This window comes from Pleurodeles waltl, chromosome 7, assembly GCF_031143425.1.
Source record: "Pleurodeles waltl isolate 20211129_DDA chromosome 7, aPleWal1.hap1.20221129, whole genome shotgun sequence".
Classification (NCBI taxonomy): Eukaryota; Metazoa; Chordata; class Amphibia; order Caudata; family Salamandridae; genus Pleurodeles; species Pleurodeles waltl.
Genome location: NC_090446.1, coordinates 559,348,428 through 559,370,932, shown reverse-complemented (window position 1 = coordinate 559,370,932; position 22,505 = coordinate 559,348,428). Strand labels below are relative to the sequence as shown.

Below are 22,505 nucleotides of genomic sequence, written 5' to 3'. Positions count from 1 at the left end.
ACATCACCTACCTGACCTGGCCACTCAGATGCTCCCAGGGGCCTCTGCCTATGCTGGATTCAAGATGGCAGAATCAAATGGACACCTGGAGAAGCTCTAGGCACCACCCCTGGGGTGGTGATGGACAGGGGAGTGGTCACTCCCCTTTCCATTTTCCAGTTTTGTGCCAGAGTAGGGACCGGGTGTTCCTGGACTGGTGCAAACTGGTGGCTGAGGAGGCTACTTCTCCCATGCCATGTAACACCTATTTGAAAGGGAGAGGGTGTTACCTCCCTCTTCCACAGGAAATCCTTTGTTCTGCCTTTCTCTGCCTGAGCTGGTCAAGCAGCAGGAAGGCAGAAATCTGTCTGAGGGGTAGCAGCAGTGCGGGCTGCCTGAAAAAACCCAGAAGACTGGTAGGAGCAATGCTGGAGATCCTCTAAGGAGTCCCCAGAGTGCATGGAATCATACAACCAATACTGGCAACAGTATTGGGGTATGATTCCGACACGTTTGATACCAAACATGCCCAGGTTCAGAGTTACCATTATGTAGCTGGACACTGTGTCCAGGCAAAATGGCTTCTCTGCACTTACGAAGTCCAGGGTAATGGAGCTGGAGTTCATAGTGGCACCTCTGCTCATGCAGGGGTGCCCTCACACACAGGTACCTGCACCCTGCCCTCTGGGCTAGGAGGGCCTACCATAGGAATGACTTAGTGACCTGTTAGTAAATGGGTGCATGCACTTTTTCACGCAGGCTGCAATGGCAGGCCTGCAGACACATTTTGCATGGGCTCCCATGGGTGGCACAATACATGCTGCAGCCTATGGGGAACCCATGGTGCACCTATACCCTGGGTACCTAAATACCATATACTAAGGACTTATATGGTGTACCAGTATGGCAATTGTGAGGTGTGCAAAGCCCTAAGCAACCAAATTTAGGGGGAGAGAGGGCACAATCACTGGGGTCCTGGTTAGCAGGATTCTAGTGAAAACAGTCAAAACACACTGACAGCAGGCAAAATGTGGGGGTAACCATGCCAAAAAGAGGGTACTTTCCTACATAAGCCCCCCACCCACCCAAATGAGGGCCAATAAGACTATCCTTGTCCAGTTGAGTCTTCATTGTCTAAGTGGAAATATCTGGAGAGTCCATCTGCATTGGAGTGGTTACTCCCAGGTCTATGTTCCACTGTATAATCCATTCCCTGTAGGGATATGGGCCACCTCAAAGGTTTGGGATTTTCACCTTTCACTTGTTTTAACCATAGGAGGGGCTTGAGGTCTGTCTGAACAAGGAAGTGAGTGCCAAACAAGTACGGCCTCAGCTTCTTCAAAGCCCAGACCACAGCAAAGGTCTCCCTCTTTATGGCTGACCAACACTTTTCCCTTATGGTCAACCTTCTGTTAATGAAAGCCACAGGTTGGTCTTGGCTCACTTCATTCAGTTGAGATAGTACTGCCCCTATCACTATCTCAGAAGCATCTGTCTGCACAATAAATTGCTTAGAGTAGTCTGGGCTTCTTAGTATAGGAGCAGAGCACATGACCTGTTTAAGGTCATCAAAAGCTTTTTGGCAGCTAGCTGTTCATAAAACTTTATTGGGCATCCTTCTGGATGTGAGGTCATTTAGGGAGGCTACCATGGAGCCATCGTTCTTATATAATACCCTGTCCGGCCTAGAAAGGCTCTGACCTGGGTCTGTGTGGTAGGGCAGTCCAATCTAGAATGGTCTGGATTTTGCCCTGTAGTGGTTGAATCTGGCCTCCACCTACCAGGTGTCCGAGGTAAGCCACTTTTCCCTGCCCTTTCTGGCACTTGGAGGCTTTGATAGTGAGGCCTGCTTTTTGTAGAGTCTCCAGTACATTCCCGAGGTGGACCAGGTGATCTTCCTAGGTGGAGCTAAAGATAGCTATATCATTTAGATAAGCTGCATTGAAGCTTTCCAGGCATTTGAGAACTTTATTCACCAGCCTTTGGAATGTGGCAGGTGCATTCTTTAGTCCAAAGAACATCACTGTAAAGTGACAGTGCCCACTAGGCGTGGAGAATGCAGTTTTTGGTTTGGCATCCTATGATAACTTGATCTGCCAGTATCCAGCAGTCAGGCCAGAGGTGTTCAGAAGCTAGTGTATCTATGAGCTCATCTGCCCTACGGATAGAATGAGCATCTGTTTTGGTTACTCGATTGAGACCTCTACAGTCCACACAAACCCTCATCTCTTTTTTATCATTTTGGGAGTGTGGTTGTGAGACAAGGACTACAGGACTAGACAAGGGGCTGTTAGAAGGTTGAATAACTCCCAGGTCTAACATCATTTGTACCTCATATTTGATGCACTCCCTGACATGGTCAGGCTGCGTTTAAATTTTACTTTTCACAGGCAGGCTGTCACCTGTGTCAATGGTGTGTTCACACCATTTAGCTTAAGCAGGGATCAGAGAGAACAGTTCAGAGAACAGTCCCAGGAGATTTCTGCAGTCATCTTTTTGTTACTCAGAGAGACAGTCTGCAAGGACAACCCCTTCTACTGAGCCATCTACTGTATTGTGGGAGATGAGATCAGGAAAAGGGTCACTATCTTCTTCCTGACCTTCATCAGTTGCCATGAGCAATGTCATGTCAGATCTGTCATATTAGGGGGCTTCAGGCGGTTCACATGAGGCACCCTGTAGGGGCTTCTAGGAGTGCCCAGGTCAGCCAGATAGGTGACCTCATCCTTTCTCTCCACAATAATGGCGGTCCACTCCATTTGTCTTAGAGTGCCCTGGGAACCACAGGCTCCAGGACCCATACCATCTGTCCTAGCTGGTAAACAGTCATCACAGCCTTCTGGTCATGCCAATGCTTTTGCAATTCATGGCTGGCCTGAAGATTTTTGGAAGCCCTCTTCATGTATTCAGCCATTTGAGATCGGAGGCCTAATACATAGTCCACAATGTCCTGTTTTGGAGGCTAGAGAGGTTGCTCCCAGTCTTCTTTCACAACAGCAAAGGGACTCCTAACAGGGTATCCTACAGAAGTTCAAAGGGGCTGTAGCCCACTCCTTTCTGAGGAACCTCCCTACAGGCAAAGAGGAGGCAAGGTAGCAGGACATCCCACCTCCTTCTGCGTTTCTCTGAGAGTCCCATTATCATGCATTTGAGGGTCTTATTAAACCTCTCAAATAATCATTTGTTTGAGGATGGTAGGAAGTGGTGAATTTATAAGCGACACCACACTCCTTCCACATGGCTTTCAGGTAAGCAGACATGAAGTTTGCACCTCTGTCTGATACCACCTCTTTAGGAAATCCCACTCTTGAGAAATTTCCCAGGAGGGCTTTGGCCACTGCAGTAGGTGTAGTGGTCCTAAGAGTAATGGACTTTGGATACCTGGTGGCATGGTCCACCACCACCACCAATATAAATCTATTGTCAGAGGCTGTTGGAGGATCCAGGGGGGCAACAATCTCCACCCAAACCCTCTCAAAGGGCACCCCAACCACTGGTAGTGGAATTAAAGAGGCCTTTGGAGTGCCACATGTCTTGCCACTGGCTTAGCAAGTGACACAGGAGCGACAAAACTCCTTAGTTTCTTCAGACATGTGGGGCCAGTGAAAGTGAGGGACAAGCCTGTCCTGTGTTTTGCTTTGCCCCAAGAGGCCTGCAAGGGGAATGTCATGTGCTAGAGTCAACAGGAATTCCCTAAACTTCAGAGGGATAACCAGTCTCCTGGTGGCACCAGGTTAAGGGTCCCTTGCTTCTGAGTAAAGGAGGCTGTTATCCAAGTACAACGTATCAGTGCCACTGATAACTCCTGCCTCTTGTGCTGCAACTTGCCTCCTTAAACTCTCCAGAGTGGAACAGGTTTTCTGTTCCATACTGAGTTCCTCCTTGCTGCCCGCACCCAAGAGCTCAGTTGTGTCGGCTTTGAGCTCCTCTGGTGTAGATTCCACCTATGGAGTAGATTCTTCTCCCTCAGGAGTTGAATCTTCACTGGAAGCTGGAGCATGGGGTAACCTTTTGCCCTGCCTGCTCTTCGTTTTAGGAGCCTCCTGGGCCATTGTTCCAGAATCCAGGGCTTACTGTTCCCTTTGTTTCATGGCCTGTGCTCTGTTAAGGGCAAAGATATGCCCAGGGATGCCCAGCACTGCTGCATGGACCTCCAATTCCACTTCAGCCCAAGCTGAAGTCCCCAAGTCATTATGTAGCAGACATTCTACAGGTAGATCAGAGGACACTACCCATCCCTCAGCTAAAGTCAATAACTGCCATGGGGTGGCACAGAGTGTTACTATGAGAATCAGTCACTTGGTACGTATGTCCAAGTAGGTGCTGCTAAGGAGGCACCAGTTTTTCAGTCACCACAGGGACAATGGTACCTGTGTCCCTGTAGGCCTCAGCCACAACACCATTGATAAAGGGGTGCTGCCTGTGCTTAACCATGTTTAGGAGACAGGCAGCTAGGGTGGCAAAGACAATGCCCCCATCAGAGACCAACACAGCCTCAGTGGTCTCCCCGACTAGCCCTGATCCCACTACAGTCCCCAAGGTGAGTCCAGCTACACTTTTGGAGTGACTACTGTTATTATTGTTACCACCACTACTGCTATTGCTGGATGCACTAGGAGTACAAGTGGTATTAGAAGTGGTGGTGGTCTTGATGCCTTTCTTAGGACAAGAGCTTTCACTTCCCCTATGGCCTTTGTTTTTACGAATGTAGAACCAAGGTTTCTTACAATTTGAGGAAGAGGATTTATTCTGACTCCCAGAGGAGTTTGTGTACCTGATGAAGACTCTTTAGTCTTATCTTTGTCCCCACCCTTCTCCTGATGCTTTCCTGCTTCCTTCTTCTTGTGGTCACCCTGTGTGAGTTTTTCTACTCATCCTGGTGTGAAAGCATTTGTCTGCATTCTTTCCCAATTCTTGGATAGAGATCAGATCAGAGCAGCTGATCAGATATACAGTTATTTAAAATGTTCTCTTAGAATCAAATTGTATAAATCCTGCTAATCACTCACTTTGCTCCAATGCAGCCTGCCTTCCGGAGCTTTAACTGAACAGTCCACAAAATCTACCAAGTCTTGAGGGGATTACTTTTTGGTTTCCCTCAACTTAATCCTGAATTGTTCAGTGGTCAAACCAAAACCACCTAACAGTGCATTGATTGTCTGCATCCTCTTCCCTGACAGTGAGGAGTTTTTCTCTGCCTTTGTCAGAGAAGGAGTCTCACAATATTGCTGCCCACTGTCTTTGGGGGACCTTCTGTACTTTACAGGCCCTATCCAAAGCAGTGAACCATTTATGTATGTTATCTCCCACCTTGTAAGGTGGGACCATCTTGATCAGGTTCCTAGAATCCTAAGGGCCCTTCCTGATCCTGGTGTCCCTAAAGCTAAGATTGCTGCCACCATGGAGTGCAAACCCAAAATACTGTCTCTCCCTTTCCACTGCTCGGGCCTCCCTATCTAGGGCTAGCTGTTGTTGCTGCAGCCTCAGCTTGGCCTCCTCATCCTCAGTTTCCTAAGTTCCCTATCTAAGGAATCTTCCCCTGAGCTGGAGCAGGGGCAAAAAGTGCTGCCACCACTAAAGCAATGAGTGGTGGCAACATTAATGCAATGAATGTCACCAACAAAAAATCTAGAAACGCTGCTAAAGACTTTAAGTGAGTACATGATGGGAATTCACTCCACAAGATGGCCAGCCCTTACAGCAGTAACTGATGAAAGACCAAAAATTTGAGGGATGTGTATTGTTCATACTGATAGATAAACCAACCGTCTTTGACATTCCCAAATCCTGCTACAGTGACACAGCCTGATGATGACAATGGCTGGAATGAATTCCAAATCCTTCCTAGATCCGACTTTGAGTCATGAATGACTGTGCATCAGTTAATTTAAATTTGGACATTAACATGATAGATGTGGGAGGGCCTCCAAAGAACTGCAGTAAAGCCTACAAAGTCTTTCTTCTGTAGATCTTTCCATAGTTACTCTAAATCAAAAGTGTGCATGTGGTTGACACTAAAATGTATACATGCAATGCAGGGAATCAAGACAATTCTGACCAAATACCTCTGCATATATCCCAGCTGTGAATGCTGCAGTCGCAATTTTGAATATAACTTTACATTTATGTTGTTATTAGTGGTTACAGCTCTTGCCTGAGAATTCCTTGTGAGGATATTTTTAAACATGGAATTAGCACAAGGGAAAAGCAAATTTAGTAAATTCTGCTTAATTCTTTTATTTGTTAGCATTTCCTTAACCACTAATTCAAGTATTATCCATGCCCTGCAAAACACTGAACTAGTTAAATGAAGACCTAACAATGATCTGATTTTCTGCATCTGAGGAGGGCCAGTTAACCCAAATAAATCCTCCCAGAGGCTCCCTTAAAATTGGTGAAATTTTACATGATTTGTTCGAGGACCAAGAAGCAAGACTATCTCTCAAGTTCACTCAATTATTATGTCCAGTTTCTCGCACTGACTAGTTTTAGAAGGCTTAGGAATTAAGGCACACCTTTCTCAGAAGGGCTTTCAACAGCAGTGATTAGGCATATGTTAGCCAAAGTGGTATAATGAAGGCCCTCTACGACAGCATTAACAAAGAATTGCTGAACCGTCTATAATAATTTCAATGTGAAATTGTTGCTGTGTCATGATCGATACAGAAAAGTTACTCACTTGCAATCCAATTCCTCCATCTTCCCTAGATTCTGGGTGGATCTATGCGGTGTCGTCTTTCCTCTGCATGTCCACATACTGGTGTGCATTTGGACAATCAGCTCAGCCAGTGCGATGACGTCCGTGTTAGTTTGTGTGATGTCACAGAGAAGGTCTGGAAGTTGGTCAGACCAGAGTGAGAGTCTGAGCAGCTAACAACTGCATTTGGTCTGAGGTCTACTCCTAATATAATTCATTTTTTGTACGTAACAAAAACCCAGTTATGTGTTTAACTACAGTGTGGCTCCTGCAGTCAAAGGAACAACCTTCAATTTTGAACGTTGACATTACAAAATAAAAATATAATTTTTAAAAAAAGTACACCTAGCTAATGTCACATTTTATTTTCTTTAAAGAAAAACAACGCTTTGTGCTGATAATGTAGGGGCAGCTGTTACTGATAATGTAGGTAACGCAGAAGCAGTCCCTAAGCTTTCCTAATTGTTTTGTTTTTATTGAAAAAAATGAAAAAAGGCAAATAGGCTATATTTAAATCAAGAAAAACTGCACTATACTTTTAGGTCCCCAAGCTGACTCTAATCCCAGAGGCACGGCTGTGGGACCTGTTCGTTTTCAAGCTTAAGTGAAATGTTAAGATTTTATTTTGAAGCTATTCACCAAAGTGGACTTCCCACGTTTTCAGTAAGGATAGCATGGTGTTCATGAAAATCAAAATATGAATAGCAAGGATTACAAGTAGCAATCCCTTTTCTATTAAAGAAGTTCCCTATTAATTGACCAAAGCATAAAACAGCAAGCTCCTTCCTCACCTCTCAAGTGGGGAATGGAAAACTCAAATCAAGATGGTGACAAAAATTGTCATGTCAAAAGATTTGACAAAGACCCTAGCACCAATCTGTAGCTTGTACACAAGTCAGAATAGCAGTGCCTCGATAATACATCAATCGATTTGGAGAGTGCAGCTTAGCAAAAAACAGACAATTCTAAAACGGGCTGAAACAATCATTTTTGCCCTGTTGAAATAAGCCCTTGGAATTCGTAATAGCAGTGCATTATACAGAATACAAACCAAAGTGTTGCTTGAAAAACACCGCCCCTACCTATCTAGGTGTAATCATTAGTGCCAAACTGTTGACTGGACTTCCTAATAACTGATTTTTTCTAGACAGCAGAGAAGGGAGCTTTTTACTTGGAGAGTGTGAAGGCATCTTTCTGCCGGGAGAGGAGTGATATGCTATGTAATTCGGAGATGAAAGCTGGGATAAAGATTATGGGTTCATAAAAAGCATGATCTGATGACACACGCTTTCATTCTGATAAAAGCGGGTCAATTCCAACCGTAAATCTAATTTGTGCAATAATGATCTCATCTCACTGTTTTCCTCTGACAGATTTTGTCGCATATAACCTGGAGAAATTTATCAACAGAAGGACCACGTTAAAAAAGGTAACATTTGTGGATTTCAGTTTGATAAATATTGAATCTGGATGTTATGCATGAGTCCAAGGTGGGGAACTCTGAATAGCAGGAAATTAACACACCTGACAAACATCAGGCTCTGGGTAGAGATTTTTACAGGGGCCAGTAGATATCCTTCCCTATTCCACCCGACTTGTTATCCAGGTCATAATGTAAGACTTCGCTAAGGATTAAATCAGGACTTCCTCGAACCTCTATGCACAACATGCAGTGTAGACATTGTCTGGGATGTACATACAATAACATTTGTGTCTGGTTATATGCTGAGAAGAATTGCCTGCACACTAGGGACAGCACATACACCTTAGCAGAACCTTAAGGTGCAGACACAGGTTCAATGAAAAACAAACCAAACCAATTGCAGGGATTGGAGATTTATCGAAATAAGGGAACCACGAAGAAGTTCCAGCTTTCGGAATTAAATACGTTGGTTCTGTTTTAGAAATCTCATAAACAGCTGTTTAAAGAAACTGAAACAATGTTGATGGATTCAATTGATTTATTTACCTTCAGTCTTACATAGCGCAAACCACAGTCCGGGGGATATCAAAGCACTTTACAAAGCGCATCGGAAAAGTACATTAGCAGACTTACAATGGAATTTTAGTCAACAAGAAGATTTTGGAGTCTGATTAAGTGAAGTTATTTGCATGAATGTGCAGTTCCATTTTTAAGTCGATATGGAAAAGGTTTGACCTGATGGCAGGTAGGATGGCATTCCAGATTTTGGGGGCTACGTCTGAGAAGGACTGCTTCAGAGTTCCCAGTTTTTTGAAGGAAGGTGTTTCCAGACATAGTGAGTCAGAAAATCCGAGGGAGCAGGAGCTACCTGAGATACTTAGTTTATTTGTGAAATAGTTTGGTGGGCCATCACATAGAGTTTTGTGAATGAGGCAGGACAATTATAAGCTACTCCTTGCTTCAATGGGGAGCCAGTTGAGTGTAGTGAGGACATGGGTGATGTACTCCAACATCTTCTACCAGGGACCAGGCGAGCAGCAGAGTTGAGGGCTGCCTTCAGGGGAGCAAAGTGAATTCTAGGAGCGCCCGTAAGTAGAGAGTTGACATAGTAAAATTGCGAAAGAAATATTGATTGTACTGCCGTTTTGAAGTCACTGACAGGGGTTAGTGGTTTAATCCCTTTGAGAGGCATGCTTTGGAATTGGGGATCTTTGCTATAGTGTTGATGTGTGTGTGCAGAAACAGACTGATGTCAATTGTAAAGCTCAGAGATTAGGCCTCTACCGATAGAGGGGTCATTGGTTGGAAGACACAACACCCAGGGCTTTTATTGACACAGCTGAACTAGATTTAAGTTTGCTACAGATGCCACTCCCAACCTATTACATAGGCTCCTAGTGTAAGAATAATTAACAGTACCTGGTCTCAATAACACTGCACCTAAAAGTGATAGCTGCTAGGAAATCCACTTTTCACTCAAATATGTGTAGAAGTGACGTGTGTTGGGGTATGTCTATCCAGAGTATACTGCTGTGAAGTTGGGGGAGGCCTCTTCCTAAGTATTTTCCTGAGGGAGGTGTAAGAATATACCATTCGTCTGGAGCCACCCCTAATGGAGCAATATATTTCCCCTCCAGATTCTTTTTTTCAGAGAAGGTATTGAAAACTCCCATTCCACCACCACGAGCTTGTGGGGAGGGATTACGTAGAGATGTTTTCTTTATATATAGCTAAGCTGAGCGAAATGACTAGCTCAAGATCAAAATCCTCAAGAACGTTGATGGCATGTGCTTATTTGAGGAGATTTGTGTCACCTTGAGTGAGATGGCAACTTTGTTCTCAATACGGAACATGATGAAATCAAAAGGCTTGGACACCAAAAGCACTGGGAAATACTCAATGCTTTTGGTCCTTTCCAGAATCTCACTGTCCCAGCACTGCATAATTGGAAGTTGCAGGAATGGAATGATCAGTGTTCATTATTTTCTGGATTTCTCCTGGGAAGATTCTGTGGCGGTCTTAGGAAGTTCAGAGGTAAAGGGAGCAGCACCCCTATGTTGCTTGTAGAATGAGCACCGACAACAGATCCAAGAGGGCACCTGAATGTTTCTTACCTACTTCTGAGGTGAATTTGCTCATCATTATTCAATCTTCTCTTGGATTATTTTGCCATAACAGGCACTTATATACAGTACTACTCTCAGAACAGTACGTGCCACACAAAGAATTTGGGGTATTTTCAGACTTGACAATTTGGGAACTTTAGAAACAGTAAAACCGTGATGCTTTTGTAGAAAAAAAACGACAAAAATTGCATTTGCACTAAAAAATGACTTTTTGTGATCTGTTAGAGCAAACCGGCGACTAATGGCGTGGGTTTTCAAAGAAACTAACAATTCTCCAAGTAGAAACCCAAAATGCAGACCATACTGTTTAGGCATTCAACAACGGACAGCAGATAATTGGAAGATCAGTAAATTGATCAAGTTGTGCTCACTGGGATAGCAGGGAGCTGAGATGGAAAAGTCCTCCGCATGGACGTGCACCCAGAGTGCTCAAATGTACTGATGTCTTAATCCCTAATTCTGATTTTCGTTCTCTTAGACGGGCACGGATCATGCAAGTGCGCAAGTGTACCATGACATGGATTTCTGTCTTGTTGGACTAGGAGGGACACCCAAAGTGTTACCCTTAACTAGGTTGAAGGCTACAGTATTGTTATGTTATGAGGATTTGTAAAGCTCATCTGCTGAGGGGTATCCAGGCGCTGGAGTAGACGAGAAGGCTAAGTTAGCTCCTAGTTTATTAGCTAGGTCTTGAGTTTCTTACTGCATTCATGAGGGGGTGGGGAGGTCTTGTTGTGATGTGGACGCTGATGGTGACAATGGCTCCTTTACTGATGTGGGGGGCCTCCGCCCTCCCTGTAGTGACACCGCAAACGGCAGATGACCTAGTTTGAACTTACTAAGTTGCTACACACAAGTCACTCAGCTTGACATTCCCTTGCGACATTGCTGTGTGTGGTGACTGGAAGATTGAACCTTGCATGCCGGTTCTGCTTGTGCACAAAATTATTGTTTTACCTCTGACCTGGCCTGTAGCTCTGCACCTTCTTTGCTTTCCTCGGCCAACAATTGGTGTTCAATACGTATTCTATACCTTGTCTCCTATACTGAATGTCGTGCACTGACCCATCGGCCACCCATACCCACGCTGTGTTAGGGGTTCCGTCCTAGAATTTATTGGGTACCACTTGCCCTTTCCACCCTACCCCACTACTTGTGGGTACTGTCTCCTCACACTTGTTATGCCGCACAGGTGATTTGGTTTGTTTGGGCAGATACCTGTTGTCCCTCTGCTCTAATGGTATTTTGTCATGTTATCTTTTTGCCAGTTGTTGGTTTTAAACTGTATTTGTTTGTTTCAGAATGGAGCCCGGATCTTCCCTGCCCCTGTCCCCTCCCCTCCCCTCCTCCCTAGATGTCCCGCCGTCGATCACGTGGGGCCCCGCGTCTCTGGGAGTGGAGCTTTGGAACACTATTGAGCTACTGACACATTATGAATCCCATCACCATTCTCATATGGAATGTGCGAGGTATACACTCGCCTGCACGCAGATATTCCATATACTCATTTCTTAAGAGACACCGTATTTACATAGCGTTTTTACAGGAGACTCACCTTGTGCAGCCAGAAATCGCTAGACTGCAGCGGCGTTGGCGAGGGCAGCTGTTTGCGACAAATTACTTCTCCTACTCCAGAGGGGCTTTTATCTGGGTTAGACTGGGCACTCCATTTGTGGCTGACGACCATGCCATTGACACACAGGGGTGCTATGTTCTGGTGCGCGGCCGCCTGGCCGGCCAGGCAATAATGTTGGGATCCATCTACGCTCCAGAAACAGACCAGGCCTCCTTTTTCAGCACATTTTCCGACCCCCTATCTCGTTGGAGTGATCTTCCTTGGCTGATAGGGGGTGACTTTAATAGCGTACTGGATCCTGATCTGGACCGCTCTTTCCCACCACTGCTCGCTGCACCTACCATGGTGGCTGCGCGCGCTGTGCGTACCTGGTTCCAAAACTGGCAATTGTTAGACATATTGCCCCAGCGTAATGCTAACACTAGGGTCTATTCGTTCTATTCGGCCTGCAACAATTACATGTCCGCCTTGACAGCATACTATGCACAGTTAACTGGAGCCCCGCAGTACTAAGGACTGACTACTTAGGCCACACTCATTCATATCACAATCCACAGATTATGCAGCTGGGATGAGACACGTCCCCTCCAGTCATTCCCACCTTGCGACTCCGCCCGGAGCTGTTAGAAGATGCTGTATTCAGGGCAACACTAGATAGAATGATTCCTGAATATATTGATCACAGCGATGGCACAGATTCCTCAGGACTTATTGAATGGGAAGCATTTAAAGTCTCCGTCAGAGGGCACTGCATGGACACGCAGTGGAACCTGCGCAAATCCACTGAACGCGACCTGACTCGAGTGGCGAGAACCCTGATGTACCATGAACAAAATGCTGCCCAACACCCCTCAGGGGCTTACCAGCTGTCGACTGCCCGATCAGAACATACATCCTTGTTAGAGAGGCTGCGCTGCCTCAACTATGCCACCCACTCGGCCGGCACACATTTCACAGCCGATCGGTCAAGCAAGCTGTTGGCCTGGCTCATCCGTCAAGACCAGGATCGCGTTCCTATCTTGGAGCTTCGCTCAGCAGTGGGAGGCTTACTCCACCCCCCCGATGACATACACACTGAGTTCACACGACATTACACAACACTTTACCGCCCCTCTGCGGTGATGGACGCAGTGGCCTATGACAAACTCTTCTCCCTGACCATTCTACTCCGGCTGACACCTGACCAGCGGGAGGAATTGGAGGCACCCCTGACGCTGCTTGAGGTGCAGGATAGCATACGTGCCTTGGCTGCAGGCAAAATCCCAGGACCTAATGGCCTTCCATCTGACTTTTATAAGTCGTTCTCTACGGTGCTTGCACCTCGCCTTCTCCGTCTTTATGAGAAGGCATTACAAGAGGTATTCTTACCTGCATTGCAGCAGGAGGCACTGCTGGTATCGCTCCCCAAGCCCGACAGGGATCCGTCCGAATTGGGCTCCTACAGACCACTAGCGATGCTCAATACTGACTACAAAATTCGGGCCAAGGCCTTGGCATCGCACCTGGCGCCTCTGGTACCTCAGCTGATTCACCCTGACCAAAATGCCTTCGTACCAGCCAGAGACACTTCTCACAACATCAGGCGCTTATTCAGAGTCATGAGGTATTCAACACAAGAATGGCTGTGCGCAGTGTGTCTGGTGTTTGGTCTGGAGAAGGCCTTTGAGTCTTTAGAGTGGCCCTACCTGTTCGAGTCGCTATACCGATTCAGCCTAGGTCCCCGTTTCCTGCGCATAGTGAAACTGTTGTATACCCAGCCCCAATCCAGGGTCAAAATCGGAACAATCTCGGCACCAGTTGATGTGGGTAGGGGTACTCAACAAGGCTGTCCCCTCTCCCCACTGCTGGTTTCTCTGCAATGGAGCCCTTGGCGGCAGAACTTCACAGGAGGGGGGAGGCATGGAGTATCCCACTAGGTGATAGCATATACACTATATCTTAATAAGCAGATGATCTTTTTTTGTACTTCAAGGACATTGATAACGTCCCTGCTGAAATTGCGAACATACTGCACCGATTCACTACCCTTTCTGTATTGCAAGTTAACTGGGCAAAATCCTGCCTCTTCCCCTTCAACCCTGACTTGCCAGACCTGTGCATACAACTTTCCGGGGTTTGTATTCCCTGGCAGCCTAGAACGTTCAACATTTTTCACAAGGAAGAGAATCTCCATGATGGAAACCTCAGAAGAGCAGTATCATCTATCCGTGTCCAGATGAACTTTTGTCAAACACTCCCACTCTCAGTGACTGGAAGAATCGCCCTCCTGAAGATGGTGGTGCTCTCGCTTTTACTATATTACTTCTCCAACTTACCCTACTCTGTTCCAGCCAGTTTTTTTTAGAGAGCTGGAATCCAGAATCCGGGAGTTTACTTGGAACAAGGGCTGATGCAGAGTGGTACTGAAGAAACTCTTCTCGTCTTTGAATCGGGGTGGCCTATTGGTGCCAAATATGGAACAATACTACCTGGCTTCCCAGCTTCAATGGGTAGCGTGACGGCTGTCTGCCCTTCAGCTATTTGACACAGAAACCAGATTGCCACCTTGGACGCTCCCTGCGATTCTGCACCTCTTTCCCCCCTCACAAACGCGAGGACACCTGTGGAGCTCCTGTTCCGCGTGGCTCATCGTTGTTTCTGCAGGTGTCTGCGCCTCCCACGTACGACTATCCCTTATGCTACGGCACTGGCACTACTGGGCACAAAACGTGGTTCACGCTCACGACCACTGCTGAACTGGAGCCCTGGCACTCAGCTGATTTACACACATTGGGCGAGCTCTACAGTGAGAGCAAACTCACTCCATTTGACGAACTAACAGCGGAGGCAGACCTACCAGCAGGGCAGTTTCTGCTGTACAACTCCCTGATAGCGACACTGTCACATCGCTGGGAAGATATGGCATCTGGGCCCCCAACACACTTACTAGTACAGTAGATGCAGGTTATGGGATGGGGCAAACACCTGATATAGTGGTTCACCGATGCACTCAGAATGCACACAACACACACCTGCATTGTGCTGCGCACCAGCTGGGAGAGCGATTTACTTGGGCCATGCACTGATAAAACATGGGATGCAGCACTATCCAGCCACACTAATGTCCCCCACAACTTCAGATTCCGCCTCAACCAGTTTTATATTTTCCACAGAGCCTACCTCACACCAGCCAACATCAACAGGAACTTCTGCCGTGTAGATGCTTGTCTGCCCCTGCCTAAAGTTGATAGGGGCAGAACTCCTTCATATGCTGTGGTCCTGTCCCTCGTTAAGCGCTTATTGGCAAGGTGTGACTACACGCCTATCAGCTTGCACGTCACGCCCACGATTGTCTGCATAGGACCCTTGTATCCTGGGTCTCTTCCCACAAGTTAAAATGCGCAGAGCTTCGACAAGATTTCTAGACCGTGGCCTCTTGACAGCCAAGCGCTTAATTACTCGGAGATGGAGGGCCCCTGAACCCCCATCATAAAGTCATGGGAGGGTTCTTTCCTGGTATTGGCGGAGGACGAGGGAGTGGCACTGAGACGGGAGGAAATCTTGGGCTTGCGTAAATACCCCCTGTCTGCCAGTTGGGATGCAATGCTGACTCAACCACGCAAACCGGAGCATGGTACAGACATGGAGGATGCAGATGCCCACACTATAGAGCTGGCGATGGAATAGGCAGTCTGTGCGCTGAGTTTGCAGACTAGGCCCTCGCTGGTGTGATTCCCTGCATTTGTTGCCTTTGATTGAGGCGGGTTCCCTATGAATTACATTGACGGCGGCCCCTGAGGTCGAGTGAGGTGGTGTGCACGCGGGCACGGTGGGGGGCTCTTTTGGATCGTGGGGTGGGGGCATTTCAACAGGACTCCAAGTTTGTTAACTGTTTAGTAACCTTACAGTTTGATATAAGGTCAATGCTGAATCTTCACATTTATAAGCTGTCACCTGTACACACCGATTACTATATAGATGCCCCACGGAGACTTGTCACCTGTGGGAGGACACTTGCTGAGTGAAGGATGCTGAAATTAAACATAATCCCAGCCTCTTGTCGTTGCATGTAAAATCTAATTTTGATTTGCTAATATTTTCTGAAATAACACACTTGTGCTGAGAATATTCTTTTGACAGTTCTGCTGCACTGTATCCAAATGTTTAGGCAATGTATCAGTACTATGTACCTGTACTGTAATTTCAAATGTTGGAACCACAAGGAAAGAAATTTGAAATAATAAAAAGATTCAAGCAAAAGAAATGATAACCTGCTTGAAGCCTGTGACTTGCAGTGACCCCATATGTTGGCGAGGTCCACTGGGAGCATCAAGGACTACAACTGATTCTTTCCCTCCTGCTGGAGAAATAAGGACACAGTGGGAGCACCCGTTCACCTTCACTGGGGCAAAGGACTCAAGACAGGATGGTCGTAGCCACCCCAACTGGGAGCTGAATGGGCACTTAACCTACAAGAGGGGCAGCAGAACACCAACTGTCACTTCTGAGGTGCAACCACAAGGGAGAGTGTCCGCACACGACGAGTGCAGTCGTCAAGTGCAGCCGCCTCGGCTGAGTGCAGCTGACTTACCTAGCTTGGCTGCAGCAGCTTGTAAGCACCAGCAGATGGGGTGTATTCAGGAACTCCAAACGGTTGCTGGTGCGTGTAAGACTGGTTTTGGGCATATTGGCCATAGGGGAACTTGCTACTAATTGAGTGTGATGGCACTGGAACACTACTGACTTAAGTTAGAGTCGCAGTGGTTTCTTGAGACTCGAACTACTACTGGGGCACACTCTGGATGTTATCAACAGTGAATGGGGAATAAACACAAGTTTGTGGGGAAGAGAACGCTAGAGTCCCCGATCTCAAGAGAGTATTGTATAATTGTTTGCTAATGTCATATTTTTCCTTCGTGTGTGTTAGTGTTAGAAATAAAACGCATTTCTTTTTTTCATAAATGGAAGTAATTGCATGGACAATTACATATTGCTGCTGCACCCATTTTGAGTTGTGAGTCTATGTTCACTAACATATATCCACACCTTGCCCCACCAAGGGAGCTTGGGACTGCTCAGATCACACCTACCCTAAGAATCAAGTGCAGAAGTAGTATTTGGCCCCGTTGCTCAGAGTCTATAGTAAGTCAGGCCCTGGCACATCATGAATAATAGGCCTCAACCCCCACGGTTGGACAAAGTAGCCCCTGTGTGTCCCATGGCCCTCTGAAAGGGGTTCTAACAAAGGGTCAGCCTGGATGCTTAAATGCAGAGAGCAATATTTCACTCTAAAAGGCTGTGCAGCTTATCTGACTACTTTCACCCATTTGGGGATTATTTACAAGAAAAGCAATATGGGAATTAAAAGAAAATTGCCTCTGAATGCAAAAACAACAGAAATAAACCATACTCTTGAGGAGGCATACATACAAAGAGTACGGTATCATAGGACCCTGTGCACACACAAAGGCAGTATTCATGAATATCACTAAAGATCAAAGACAGCAAAAACATAAGTTCCCAAGCATGGAGCTAGTACTCAAGGAACTCAATTGGCTTTCAATTAAGCAGAAGTGTCAGTCTACTGTACAGTACACTATGGTGCAGGTATACTATGGTAAAGATTGAAATGTTTGAAGTAAATGTGTCTTTGTACTGTACAGACAGGCAACCGAGATCAAACAGGACAATATGGTCTACAATTGCCAGATTCTGATAGCCCTGCAAGGTTTCACTAATAATGATTCAGTGACTAACACTATGGAACAGTTTGTTACCAAAGCTTGAGGAGACAGATTATTCACGTACGTGTTTGAAAACCTGTAAAGACTCTAAAAGTGTATGGTTTTTATCAGTTAGGTTAAGCTTGCACCTATCTCTTTGTTCCCTTCTTCTGCCATGAGAACACTATTTCTTGGCATAAGATGTCTTAGACAGTTGGATCTTATCTGGGTCTGTCATTATAGTGACACTCTAATTACTTTACACACTGTTTTAGGTAAAGCATTTGCTGCAAGAGTTTGGTAGCTGAGTGTATCAAAAAGTACATACTGCCATCATTTATGGAAGATCCACGCCATCATTGGCGTCGAGTTATTAATACTAGGGTTATTGTTACTGGAGCTACAACCGGGAGCCATTATGAGTACCTGATTCGTTTTTGGTGCTCCTTCTCACGCTTCACCAGCTGAAAGACTGATGGTATTCCCATGACAGCTCTTAAGGCGCGGCGGGTCCAGTTAAAACTCTTGAGGCCACTCAAGCTAGAGTCTTTGCTGGCTATCAATCGAAAAATCTTGCGCAGAATGGCAGCATTGCATAAGGCGGGTGTCTCTGTGAACAAAGAGGATACTGGCACTGAGTACAGATGTTGTCACCTGAGACAAGAAAAGAGATCAAGAAGATCCTAACACCAGCCTTGAAATACTACTTGTCACAATAAAGTGTATGAAAATTTCAAATGATACTGTGTTTGGCTCAACTACCATACAAGGACACACAAACCTATCGCCATTCTGCCGCACAGAAGTACCTTAAGCCTAAGTGGAGCCTTGAATATGCCATTCTACGTTACCTGATTTTCTCTGCTCCTCTTCCAAGTCAAGAATCACTTTATAAGCTGAGAGAAATCGAAATGGGAACTGTCTGCTCTGGATGACAGCAACCTGTAAAAGACAGAAAAAAAGCCTAATACCACTTTAGGGGGCAAACAAGTATATGTCAGAATATTTAAAAAGCATAATTGCAGTATACCAGAAAAATTGAAAGTCACTAATTGTATTATATCCAGTTTTTGTAGTCATTAAGCTCTCTTGTATGGAACATCATTACCGTTTACAGATGGTAACAGAGTAGCCTCTGCAAGATACAAACAAAGGGTTTAAGCAAATAAATCCTATACCGATTGGCAGCTTTACAGAAAGACTTGACTTTCAATCCTCTGAGTTAGACTAATGTTAAAGAGGATGGTATCCACTGATCTACCCACAAGCCTGTCTTTAGGTCGCAGAACACCAACCTCTATCTCTCGTTCTTATACAGCCTAGGGGCTGATTCAGTTCATAACTCCTCACAGTACAGCTGACCATAGTCTAGTGGATCCACCACCTGCACCACATTGTCTTCACCAGCACCTTGTGAGTGGGGGCTACTACATCACGGAGAAGACTGGAAAGCACCACTAAGTAGATTTCTAGAAAAAGGAAAGCCTACCTACGGTAGTTCTGGGTTTCTAGAAGATTGCCTAGGGCTTCAGGCGAGTTTCATCTCTGGTGCAAGCCTACTTAACTGGCTTCTGCAAATGGAACTGCATTTTTTCTGTAACGCATTTCTATACTTTTGCGCTTGACAATCACTGTCAAAATTAAATAAAACTAACAAAAAGCCAAACTGATGACAAACAGAGCTGGCTAATTCACCATCATGGTAATCGAAATGACTGAAATTCCACAGAAGTGTTGCTCAGAGTAAATCTGCAGAAATAAAACAATCCTAGCACATATGTACTGTCTTGATTCATATCTCAAATAACAAGTCCAGTTCTAGGTGTGGTATATAAAAGTGACCCTTTCGTTCCTGCAGCGTGGCCAGCCAGAGGAATAGCCAAGGTACATTTTACTCAATTTAGCTGAGGTTAGGTATGCCATCTGCACACATGAATGAGTTTAAATCATGCAGAGAGTTTTAAATGTCACCCACATAAATTTGGAATAGCAAGTGGGTGTACACTCTAAATTATGGGGATACGTTTTTACTCATTTAAAGAGGACATCGTGAGGCTGAAGAGGGGTGAAGTTACCCTGATACAAAGAATTGCTCTACTCTTGAAACAAATCTGCATCAAATGGTTTCTGCTTTGAAATGTCTAGCAATAAAAACAAAAACCTTCCCCTTAAAATTAATAAGGACCAATGGAATTTATAAACCTCCAAAAATGAACAACATTCGGGGAACATTGCACATACCACTTCGTTAGTACACTGTTTGAGCCTACAGACGTCACCTTCCCTGGAGACCTGCACATACTCTACAAGACTATAAATGGCCCCTGAGTATCCAACTATGTTGTCTTCCTAAATGAGGACTTTTTCAATGACTTATTCCAGCACTGAACCAAGTTCCACTAGAACATTCCTCCATCTCCAAGCTTTCTTGAATCTTGATCTTGCCTCCATTCTGGTTCTAGGTCTTCTGGATCATGAGGAAGTTTACCCAGGAAGGGACGAGACCTCCCTTCCCCTCCTGGAGCCACAGCAATAAAGATGCAATGACTCCAGGCAATATAATATACAAATCAGAAGACAGACAAGAGAGAAATACCTGCACCTCATTAAGGTAGAAATATACAAAGAAAAGGGACTCTAGCATTCCTGGAGGCCACCAGGAATTGGAGCAAGGCAGGCAGGGACAACAACTACAAGAACCAGTAACTTACTTGAACTCCTCGTTGGGCATCATAGTGCTCTCCACTAAAGTGACAAATCAAATTAATATGATCTGCAGACATTTCCCGCAGAAAAAACAGTGACTCACTCTATTTGCTGGTGTTTGCCCTGCAGTGAGCCACACACCCTCATCGATCTCCCCCATTGTTTCCCCATTTCCCTGTGTACCTTTTTGTCAGCATTCCTTTCCAAAGAATGGATACTTTCTGTTTTTTTTTTTAGATTGAACAGTGATCCTAATATAAAGACACAGCCCCATGGTCTGCTTGTTTTCCAGGATACGGTAGCACACCGCCCCCTCACTTTTGTTTCCTTTACGGGGGTCCTGCTCTTTTTACAGAGGTACAACTCCTCGCTTTTTCGTGCCCTGCATTCTGCTGCCTGCTGCTTCTGATGTGTGTTTGCAGTACTTGCGGTGCTGACAACTGAATGTCCAGTGGCAGGGCTGATATAGCAAGCGGGCTGCATACCAAATATTTTGCACTGTGCGAAGGGACTCTGGAACACCTTACATACAAACGTATCTTTCAATAAGTAACCAACTTTTCTCCATCGTCGGATCTTCACTAAAAATCATAAACGTTAGTGTCACATACCACACAAAGATCTCCCTATGAAAATGCCTAAGCCATTGTTTCTGCTTTGGAAGCAGTTTTCACACATCATTAATGCTAGAGGAGGTTCAAGAATACTAAGTCTAACTTGTTAAAAGTCTTTTTTGTAACACATTTATTATACCACTGAAATTAATTTTTAATAAATATTAAACCTATAGTGTTTTAACTATTCTGTAGGTTGTCCCAAAACGGAGGTAGAGTTACGATTGTATTTCAAGCTTTAGTTTTTCTTGTTGGACGGCTACAGGCCTTTACAGTGAAATCTGCTATATATATATATATATATATATATATATATATATATATATATATATATATATATATATATATATATATATATATATATATATATATATATATATATATATATATTAATTATAATGTATGGGTAGAACATAGAATTGTATCTAGAATTGTTAAACATATATAAATATACATATGTTTACACATCTATGCAGCTTATAACCCCTTGGGTGCTCTGGACGAAACGGTTACGTCCTGGGCAGCACTGCTCGGGTGCCCAGGATGTAACCGTTAAGTTGGGGCCCTTGGGGGAAGCGCTAGCGCTCCCCCCGGGGTCCTCGCACCCTCCTCCACTGGACAGGGTTGGATGGGGAATAGCTTCCCCTTCCACTCCCAACCCCCCTGACGTCCGATGATGTCAGCGCGCAATCGCGCTCTGACCTCATCAGAGGCCTTCCCCTGAGCTTCCAGCACGGATCGGAGGAGAAATGCTTTTGCAGTTCACATCCAATCACGTGGAGGGGCCGAGAAAGGCATCAAAGGAAAGGCCTTTCCTTCACTTGGATGTCTTTCTCAGCATTTCTGCTGCCTTGTCGCCACTAGACACAAGATTATTATTTTTTTTTTTTTTGTTTATTGAATAAGGGGAGTGGCCCCTTGGGGAAGGGCCGCTCCCCAGGGAGGGAATTTATTTTTAGGCCATTTCTGCCCCCCCCCCCCGGGTTGGGGGGGGGGGGGCAGAAACCGTTAGATACCAGGGATATATATATATATATATATCTTTTTTTTTTTTTTATGTGGGGAGCTGGCAAGAGTTGGTCCCCTGGGGGCAAAACTACTTTTAGGCCTCTTCTGCCCCCCCGTGGGGGCAGATCGGCTTATTTTTATTAGGCAAATCTGCCCCTAAAGAGAGCAAAAACCACTAGACACCAGGGAATTTTTTAAAACATATTTATACATGAGGGGAGCAGCCTCAAAAGTCTTTATTTTTTTATATATGGGGAGCAACCTCTTAGGCAAGGGTCGCTCCCCTGGGTGGCAAATTGTCTTTAGGCCATTTCAGCCCGCAAGGGGGGCAGAAACCACTAGACACCAGGGATTTTCATTTTTTGTGTCAATTTCACATAAGAGAAGCGACCCCTTAAGCAAGGGTCATTCCTCTGGGGGGCGGGGGGGGGCAAATTTATTTGAGGTCATTTCTGCCCCCCTTGGGGGCAGATCGGCCTATTTTTATGAGACCGATTTGCCCCCCCGGGGGGGGGGGAGGGGCAGAAACCACTAGGCCCTGGAGGTTTTTTTTGCACCAAATTCACACAAGGGGAGCGACCTCCTAGGCAAGGGTCGTTTCCCTGGGGGACAAATTTATTTTAGGCCATTACTGCCCCCCCCCTTGAGGAGAGATCGGCCTATTTCTATTAGGA

At 45.5% G+C, this 22,505-nt stretch overlaps 1 protein-coding gene across 3 annotated transcripts in view; it reads right to left on the bottom strand.

Moving 5' to 3' along the window:
* The window catches only part of TEP1 (telomerase associated protein 1), a 1,055,001-nt gene that overhangs the window by 830,439 nt on the left and 202,057 nt on the right, over positions 1–22,505 (bottom strand). For all 3 annotated transcript variants that reach the window (XM_069244315.1, XM_069244314.1, XM_069244316.1), the window contains exons 11-12: positions 18,355–18,445; positions 17,930–18,113 (exon numbers count right to left, since the gene is read on the bottom strand). In XM_069244315.1, the coding sequence (XP_069100416.1) occupies positions 17,930–18,113; positions 18,355–18,445 (275 nt within the window). The remainder of the gene's footprint in view (positions 1–17,929; positions 18,114–18,354; positions 18,446–22,505) is intronic.